Source organism: Lolium rigidum, chromosome 6 (assembly GCF_022539505.1).
Source record: "Lolium rigidum isolate FL_2022 chromosome 6, APGP_CSIRO_Lrig_0.1, whole genome shotgun sequence".
Lineage (NCBI taxonomy): Eukaryota > Viridiplantae > Streptophyta > Magnoliopsida > Poales > Poaceae > Lolium > Lolium rigidum.
The window spans coordinates 136281988-136291449 of NC_061513.1; the positions used below are offsets into that span (position 1 = coordinate 136281988).

The 9462-nt window shown below is 39.5% G+C and overlaps 2 protein-coding genes across 2 annotated transcripts; one reads left to right on the forward strand and one right to left on the reverse strand.

Annotated features, from left to right (window-relative positions):
• Positions 1–481: 481 nt before the first annotated feature.
• Positions 482–3032, reverse strand: LOC124666418 (fatty acyl-CoA reductase 1-like). The gene is made up of 10 exons (XM_047203754.1): positions 2924–3032; positions 2723–2826; positions 2204–2403; positions 2021–2121; positions 1722–1914; positions 1468–1629; positions 1313–1394; positions 967–1233; positions 719–846; positions 482–632 (listed from the first exon to the last, which is right to left on the reverse strand). The coding sequence occupies exons 1-10, from the start codon at positions 3015–3017 to the stop codon at positions 482–484; spliced, it is 1482 nt and encodes a 493-aa protein (XP_047059710.1). The 5' UTR covers positions 3018–3032.
• Positions 3033–4543: 1511 nt separating this feature from the next.
• Positions 4544–5537, forward strand: LOC124668074 (probable glutathione S-transferase GSTU6). The gene is made up of 2 exons (XM_047205276.1): positions 4544–4876; positions 4959–5537. The coding sequence occupies exons 1-2, from the start codon at positions 4544–4546 to the stop codon at positions 5334–5336; spliced, it is 711 nt and encodes a 236-aa protein (XP_047061232.1). The 3' UTR covers positions 5337–5537.
• Positions 5538–9462: the final 3925 nt, after the last annotated feature.

Sequence of the window (9462 nt, forward strand, 5' to 3'; positions counted from 1 at the left end):
CATAACATTGCAATCCGTAGAAACTTGTATAAAATTATTCGGCAGCTATGCATTGTTATCTGGACAATTGTTGTTGTTATTATGGCAAGCATGATATATATAAATAGCAGCTGATGCAAAAAAATGCATCGAACATAAAACAAGTATACTGTTTTGTATCCCTCGATAGAAACTAAGCAGTGAAGAGGAAACCCTAAAAAGATCAATAGTTTAGGTGCTAAATCATTTTAAATATTTTAAGTTTGCTATTAATATGATGTTATCGTCGATGATGTGGCATATTGGAGCTCTCATTGAAAATGCTGCACTGGAGCACCAACTAGACACACGTGTCCATATTATCTTAGCTGAAGAACATATCAATTACACTTGTACAACATGGATAACTATTTCTTCAAGCATACTCGCAGGAGTGGTGTAACAAGTATTGCATCTTATTTTGTAGCTAGGCACTTGCGTTGAAAATTTAACCGGTTGGATGTCACGCCAGATACTTGAGCACACCGGGAATGTGGACCCTGTAGAAATAGTCGTCCCAGTCGATTTTCTTGGGATCGAAATCAAAGTAGTGTTCTCCATTGTTATTTTGCTCCGTCGCCATCCTCAGCCTCTCAAGGTTCATGTTATCAAAGCTTCACAACATGTAGAATATCAGCTCATAAAGCATTTCTTAGAAAGGCAAAATATTTCGTTTCGTTCTGCCCGATAGCATGCTTACCATCCTTTGAATAAGGTGTAAGGTGCGTAGAGCTCGATCAGTTTCACGGCCAATATGTATTTTCTGCTGTGTTCGTCGTAGAGCCGCGAGAAAACACCACAGAGCACAATGTTCACCAGGTGAAGCATCTGTCCAAGTCCAGCCATAAGTCCATAACAGACACTTAGGCTCATTTTCGTCTGCGAAAACAATGTATTTTGCAATCTGAAGTGGCAAGCGATAACACCGATCACACATCACAGTCGAACCTCGAGAGGGAGTTTGTACTTGATGACCATGTATGCGCGGAGCCAGGCGACCGTGCTGAAGAAGCGCATCTTGCTCAGCCGGATGGGCTCACCGTTCTTCCCTCGCGGCGGGTTGTCGACGAAGTAGCGGTGCGCCGTCTCTTGGAGAATCGTGTAGGACGCCGGGTTGCGCAGCGAAGATGTCACGTGGTAGATGGTCTGCGCTTGTTCCTCCGAGTGCGCGGCCATGGCCACCATCATAGCGTTCACCACCATGTCCCCTGGAATCTGTCCAAACTCCGAACTTTAGTTGTGAGTTTGCACAGCCGATCAAGTTTTTCTTTCATGTTTTGAATGTGAAACTCACCACGTCCATTATGGTATTGGGGTCGACTAGGAAGAATTTCAAGGCCTGCTTGGCGTAACCGATGATCACCGGGTCGATTGTTCTGAAGAAGAAGATGAAAAAAAAAATCAGTAATCACCTGGAGAAACAAGAAACTGAACTTTGATCTTGGTCACCTGATTCCTTCCATCCATCCAGGCAATGGCTCCTTCAGGAGGCTGGTTATGATGCTAGGCCGAACGATGACAACCGGAAGGTCGCCTCTCAGGTGCCCCAGCACCATCTCGCCCATTGCCTTGGTAAAAACGTATGTATTTGGCCACCCGAACTGCCTAGCCCTTGATTCATGTGTACCAAACGTGTCAGGTTCGTGGTGTTACTAGTGGTTCAGAAAGGTTTAGACGTGTTCTTTTTCCTCTTTTTATCTAACCTCTTGCGGCCAAGTTCCTTCATGGCTCCCCTCTCTGTATTTTCTGAAGAAGAATTAGTGTTCAGTTCTATCAGGGTATCTTTGATCAGATTTAGCTCGGATTCGATGTCCAAGTGTGTGCCTTCTCTTTGTGTCTCACCCATCAGGAATGATTTCTCTGGTATTAATCCCTCTTGTTCACCAGCTACATAAGCTGCTCAAGGCCATTAACTTCTCAGAATTTAGAACACGAATAGCTTAATAAACAAAATATGAATAATGCAGCGAACATAATCATATGCAATTCTATTACATCGCACCAGTTGAAACATGAAGCAACATCTTTAGCTTAGCACACTTCTTGGCAAATGCACATACATACTTTGCTCCCAAGACATTAGTGTCGAAAGCCACGTCATATCTGCAAACCCATCACACTTTGACCAATTATTTTGACAGCATAAACGTAACCGAGCAGTCTAGGATTCAAGAACCAGCGGAACCTTTCGTAGTATTTTGTAGTAGCAGCTCCATTGACAATGATGTCTACATCGTCTGTCAGCTCTTTCAATTGGACGTTGTGTAGCCCAAAATTCTTATACATTATGTCTCCCGCCAAAGGGTATAATTTATTTTCAATGAATTGATTAAACTTATTGCCATGCTTTTCTTTCAAAACTTGAAAGATCTCCTTCCCTATCACCTGAAGATAACAAAGTAGTGTTTGCACTTTCAGGTGAATATTACCACAAGACGAATCCTACTTGAGTTATATAAACTTTTCCATGTTTGTGAAGTTACTTTTCCATGTTTGGTTTACTTCTTGAACTGTCGTACTCCCCTTTTAAGGGGGAATTATTTCTTGAACAAAGTAGTACATGGTTGTAAATTACTTTTAAGGGGGAATTATTTCTCAGAATAAATGCTAAGCATGAGACTTGTGCAAATGCTTTCCTTCTACGTCGGAGTGTTATATGAGTGCTGTTGAAGAAATGAAAAGTTTGACGAAACAAATACTTTACCTCAGTCTGGATCCGACGCTTCGCAGATCCATCATCGGTGGCTCGAACCAAGAGGAAGATCTTCTTCACGCCAGGCTGAACCCTAAGTATCTTCTCAACAAGCACTGTACAGAGATCAAACACCAAAACGAGTATCACGCACCACAAGCACAAGCTATACTGACACTGATACTCTTACTGACTTTATAGATCAGCACCTACCTTTTCCTAGGAACCCAGTTGAACCGGTGATCAGGATATTCTTGCCCCTGAAATATCGTACGATACTACCTGGTGCATCCATTTCGCCGATCATTTCCGATAGTGTGCAGTGTCACACACTCACACAGAGGAATTCTTCATGTATTTATTAGGGAAGAAAGTAGGACGTATTAATAGATCCTCCACCATATTTCAGAGAGCAAATGGAACAAGGCAGCAATACCGGACGTGCGTTTTCTTCAGATCTTAATAGCGGACTGCGGACGTACAACGAAATTCACTCCCAACATCCAACTTCCAACGAAATGAGTATTAACTGCAATATAAGAGCCGTCTAAAACGACTCTTTATACATGAGCGACAGTACTAGGGTTTTGCTTTTAGCAAGCTCATCTGAAAAATAGCTGAAGGATCCTTCTTTTTTTTTTTTTTTTTTTTTTTTTTGACAGTAGTGTTCAAGGATTTTACTAAACAAGTACTCCCTCTCCGTTAAACTTTCAAAACGTTTTATATTTAGAAACACACTGATTTATTTTCGAAATGGAGGTTCTACCCTAGAGTGAAGATAGTTGTTGAGTTCATCCGAAACTAAATATTAATAAAGACATGAGTATGCATTTCTGGATCCCGAGCTCCAATAATCTCATTAGTTTTAAAAATTCAAAAATCATGCTTACATGTTCACAAAATTGTTAAAAAATATGGATGTACTTGACTAAAATACCATAACAATTAGGCAATTCTGAGAAACGATAAATTGAATTACAATAGTCATCTTAGGAACAAAAAATCGACCCTAATATGATTTATAGTTAATTTTGTTTGCAAGAAGAATGAGGCCTTCAATGAATTCTCAAAATGCAGGTAGTTCTAGAAATATGGTTTGAATGGTGGAAAAATGCTTGTAACAAGAAAAATGCTGAAATTATAAGTTGTAGTCAGGTTGAAAGTACAAGGGAAATTCTACGTATGTTTTCTTTGTAATTGTTGTTATCGAAAATTTTCTTATTACCCTTGAGATTGAATTTTTTTTTCACACACTCAACGGATGCCGTTTAACTGCTACTGCCTCCGTTTTCTTTTATAAGACGTTTAAGCTCTTGTGTATTCACTCACTTTAGTTTCTATCTAATCTACATTTAGTGTATATGTTTACTTATTTCAGTTTGTACTTAGTCTGCTCTAAAAATATCTAAAGCGTCTTTTTAGTGAACAAAGGGAGTACTTTTCAGCGTCCTTCATGCTATGTCTGTGAGGTGGCAGTCTGGCAGATAAACAAATTGGTGTCTGCTCGATGAAATCTCAACATAATGAGCGCTTGTGAAGGGTAATAAGCAATTTTCTCCTACTGACAAGACTTGTTTGACCAACACTCGTCCACAGCCACTACACTTGCCGGTTGCCGCCCCCTTTCTGAACATACGACAGCACTGACGACTGACGGAATCGTGGCGCCTCTTTCAAACGATCAAACGACGACACCGAGGCATCCACAAACTCAACATTTCCATGTTGACCAGCTAAACAAATCTATTAGTCAAGATAAGCAACCGAAACACCTCATAAGCACAGAGTCGACCAAGAAAACGCGACACTAGTCTGAACTCTGAAAGCTCTGCAATGACAGGAGGAGAGGAAGCAGGCGAGCTGCAGCTGCTGGGCGCGTGGATGAGCCCCTTTGTGATCCGCGTCAAAGTGGCTCTGGAGATGAAAGGCCTGAGCTACGAGTACATTGAGGAGGACCTCCAGCGCAAGAGCGACCTCCTGCTGAGGTCCAACCCGGTGCACAAGAAGGTGCCCGTGCTGATCCACGACGGCAGACCGGTGTGCGAGTCGCTCGTCGTCCTCGAGTACGTCGACGAGGCCTGGCCCAAGACCGGGCCGCCCCTCCTCCCCGCCGACCCCTACGACCGCGCCACCGCACGCTTCTGGGCAACCTACGTCAACAACACCGTATATATAAATCACAGTTTTTGTTCTGATTGTTCAGTTCATCGATCAAAGCCTTTGCTGAATCTTCGAGGTTTTGCTGCAGTTTTTCCAGTCGTGGAGGGCGCTGTTCAGGTCGACGACGGCGAAGCAGAGAGCGGAGGCGTTCAAGAACGTGGTCCCGCAGGTGGAGACGCTGGAGCGAGCGTTCAAGGAGTGCTCGAAGGGGAAGGACTTCTTCGGCGGCGACGACGTCGGCATCGTGGACCTCGCGCTCGGGAGCTTCCTGGTGTGGATCAGGGTGGTGGACGAGTTGGCCGGCACCAACCTTCTGGACGGGGAGAAATTCCCGGGCTTGGCGGCGTGGGCGGAGCGGTTCTTGGCCGTGGACGCCGTCGCGGTGATGATGCCGGAAGCCGGGAGGATCATGGAGCACTACAAGGGGTTTCTGGCTAAACTGGCTGCACCGGCTGGTTCTAGCTAATTGCGATTGATCGCGATATACTTTGTCAGTGAGACTGCACTGGAAGAAATAGCTATTCTCTGTTGAGAGATGTCGTTTGTGTTGGATAAAGAAAGCAAACAGTGAGGCACTGTCAGTCTGTTCAGATGTTATTTTGTTCAGTAAAAGAGATTGAAACGATCAAATGTTTTCAATGGAATAAACACCACGCTGATGACATAATTTAGCCAGTCGGAAATTTTTGTGTCACGGAATCTCCGTCGAGCACCCATGTCACCTTTTTTTTCATTTTTTCTGAAAGAGCAACTTTTTTTACAGGATTCAGAAAGAGCAGCCTGTATAAATTTAAGGTACGGGTCGATTAGGGATCCCCTATTGAACGCTTTAAGCGGGATAGATCGACCGCTCCGCGCACCTGTCTTCTGAAGGAGATCCTTAAATGGGCTCGGCCCAATTTAACGTACCGTTTCGGGATGCTTCGTTCAGCTGTTTCGGCTGTTTCGTTAGATGAATTTACGTGGGATGCTTCGTTCAGCTGTTTCTTTTTTTTTCGGATCGTCTTTATTTCGTTGACTATTTCGTCGCCTTTTTAGTTCCTGTTTCGTTGACTGTCTCAATTTGTGCCAAAGATTTTAAAATGTTGATATAATATAGAGTTTCAATTTTACAAAAAAATTGGCTGAGACAAGTTATGCATGATGTTAACTTTTATGCTTTTGTGCAGATTAAACAGGTAGAAATAACAAATGAAGTAAAAGAATCTCAACTAACACAAACTTGAGATTCTCAAAAAATGTTTTCCGCCATTTTTTGTCACAATCTTTGGCACATGTTATGTCGATCAAAGAACTTAGGAGCAAAATTACATGGTGCTAAAAAAAAAACCGTGCCCTCACTTCAAGTTCAGCTGCACAGAGCAAAAAACCGAATGGGAGGAGACACGGAAAACTTTAGCATAGGAAATAATGAATATCCTTCCAACTTGATTCAAATAAAAGAAAGATCTCTCGTTCTAAGATGCGACAAATTTAAACATTTTGAACATTTTTTAAATGAACGGATACCACATTAAATGGTTTCCAACTTAAACAATTTCCAAAAAGATGAACAAAATTCGAATCATGAACGGATTCCGTCTCAGAACAAATTTAAAAATGAACGGACTCCCACTTTGAACATTTTGAGAAGTAAAACAGTTTTTCCTATGTTGGACACATGAACGGATTTCCATGAGGAACAAATTGCAAAATCATAAAACGGATTGCCACCTTGAACATTTTTTAAATGAACGGATACCACATTAAATGGTTTCCAACTTAAATAATTTCCAAAAAGATGAACGGATTTTCCAAGGTTGGTTACATGAACAGTTTTCATGATGAACAAAAATTCCAAGCATGAACAGTTTCCTTCTTTAAAACATTTTTTGAAGAAAAATGAACAGATTAACCACCTTGAACATATCTATCAAATGAACGGATTTTCCTCCTTGAACGGTTTCTATCTCCGAACAAATTTGAAAATAAACGCATTCCCACTTTGAACATTTTGAAAAAAGAAAGAAAGTTTTTGCCCATGTTGGTTACATGGATGGATTTCCATGATGAACAAAATTCGAATCATGAACGGATTCCGTCTCCGAACAAATTTTAAAATGAACGGATTCCCACTTTGAACATTTTAAAAAAATGAAAGGTTTTTCCTATGTTGGACACATGAACGGATTTCCATGAGGAACAAATTGCAAAAGCATAAAACGGATTGCCACCTTGAACATTTTTTAAATGAACGGATACCGCATTAAATGGTTTCCAACTTAAACAGTTTCGAAAAAGATGAACGGATTTTCCAAGGTTGGTTACATGAACAGTTTTCATGATGAACAAAAATTCCAAGCATGAACGGTTTCCTTCTTTAAAACATTTTTTGAAGAAAATTGAACAAATTAACACCTTGAACATATCTATCAAATGAACAGATTTCAACTATGAATTGTTTCCAATTTTAAAATGAACGGATTCCCACTTTGAACATTTTGAGAAGTAAAAAATGAACGGATTTCCATGAGGAAGAAATTGCAAAAGCATAAAACGGATTGCCACCTTGAACATTTTTTAAATGAACGGATACCACATTAAATGGTTTCCAACTTAAACAATTTCCAAAAAGATGAACGGATTTTCCAAGGTTGGTTACATGAACAGTTTCCTTCTTTAAAACATTTTTTGAAGAAAATTGAACAGATTAACACCTTGAACATATCTATCAAATGAACGGATTTCAACTATGAACGGTTTCCTCCTTGAACGGTTTCTGTCTCCGAACAAATTTGAAAATAAACGCATTCCCACTTTGAACATTTTGAAAAGAAAGAAATTTTTTGCCCATGTTGGTTACATGGATGGATTTCAATGATGAAAAAAATGCGAATCATGAACGGATTCCGTGTCGGAACAAATTTAAAAATGAACGCACTCCCCCCACCTTGAAACATTTTTCAAAAAATTCAAAAAATAAACGGATTTCCATGAGGAACAAATTGCAAAAGCATAAAACGGATTTCCAGCTTGAACATTTTTTAAATGAACGGATACCACATTAAATGGTTTCCAACTTAAACAATTTCCAAAAAGATGAACGGATTTTCCAAGGTTGGTTACATGAACAGTTTTCATGATGAACAAAAATTCCAAGCATGAACGGTTTCCTTCTTTAAAACATTTTTTGAAGAAAATTTAACAGATTAACACCTTGAACATATCTATCAAATGAACAGATTTCAACTATGAATGGTTTCCAATTTTAAAATGAACGGATTCCCACTTTGAACATTTTGAGAAGTAAAAAATGAACGGATTTCCATGAGAAAGAAATTGCAAAAGCATAAAACGGATTGCCACCTTGAACATTTTTTAAATGAACGGATACCACAGTAAATGGTTTCCAACTTAAACAATTTCCAAAAAGATGAACGGATTTTCCAAGGTTGGTTACATGAACAGTTTTCATGATGAACAAAAATTCCAAGCATGAACGGTTTCCTTCTTTAAAACATTTTTTGAAGAAAATTGAACATATTAACCACCTTGAACATATCTATCAAATGAACGGATTTCAACTATGAATGATTTCCTCCTTGAACGGTTTCTGTCTCCGAACAAATTTGAAAATAAACGCATTCCCACTTTGAACATTTTGAAAAAAGAAAGAAAGGTTTTGCCCATGTTGGTTCCATGGATGGATTTCCATGATGAACAAAATGCGAATCATGAACGGATTCGGTCTCGGAACAAATTTTAAAATGAACGGATTCTCACTTTGAACATTTTGAGAAGTAAAACATTTTTACTTCTCAAATTGGACACATGAACGGATTTCCATGAGGAACAAATTGCAAAAGCATAAAACGGATTGCCACCTTGAATTTTTTTTAAAATGAACGGATACCACATTAAATGGTTTCCAACTTAAACAATTTCCAAAAAGATGAACGGATTTTCCAAGGTTGGTTACATGAACAGTTTTCATGATGAACAAAAATTTCAAGCATGAACGGTTTCCTTCTTTAAAACATTTTTTGAAGAAAATTGAACAGATTAACCACCTTGAACATATCTATCAAAATGAACGGATTTGAACTATGAACTGTTTCCTCCTTGAACGGATTCCGTCTCGGAACAAATTTAAAAATGAACGGACTCCCACTTTGAACATTTTGAGAAGTAAAAACAGTTTTTCCTATGTTGGACACATGAACGGATTTCCATGGGGAACAAATTGCAAAAACCTTAAAACGGATTGCCACCTTGAACATTTTTTAAATGAACGGATACCACATTAAATGGTTTCCAACTTAAACAATTTCCAAAAAGATGAACGGATTTTCTAAGGTTGGTTACATGAGCAGTTTTCATGATGAACAAAAATTCCAAGCATGAACGGTTTCCTTCTTTAAAACATTTTTTGAAGAAAATTGAACAGATTAACCACCTTGAACATATCTATCAAATGAACGGATTTCAACTATGAATGGTTCCTCCTTGAACGGTTTCCGTCTCCGAACAAATTTGAAAATAAACGCATTCCCACTTTGAACATTTTGAAAAAAGAAAGAAAGGTTTTGCCCATGTTGGTTACATGGATGGAT

What these genes read in the sequence shown, in the direction of transcription:
- LOC124666418 (XM_047203754.1), bottom strand. Translation starts at nt 3,017, where the DNA reads ATGATCGGCGAAATGGATGCACCAGGTAGTATCGTACGATATTTCAGG. An exon ending in AGCGTCGGATCCAGACTGAG is followed by an intron (nt 2,404 to 2,722) that starts GTAAAGTATTTG and finishes TGTTATCTTCAG; the next exon opens with GTGATAGGGAAGGAGATCTT. An exon ending in GTTGCTTCATGTTTCAACTG is followed by an intron (nt 1,915 to 2,020) that starts GTGCGATGTAAT and finishes GGCCTTGAGCAG; the next exon opens with CTTATGTAGCTGGTGAACAA.
- LOC124668074 (XM_047205276.1), top strand. Translation starts at nt 4,544, where the DNA reads ATGACAGGAGGAGAGGAAGCAGGCGAGCTGCAGCTGCTGGGCGCGTGG. An exon ending in CAACCTACGTCAACAACACC is followed by an intron (nt 4,877 to 4,958) that starts GTATATATAAAT and finishes GTTTTGCTGCAG; the next exon opens with TTTTTCCAGTCGTGGAGGGC.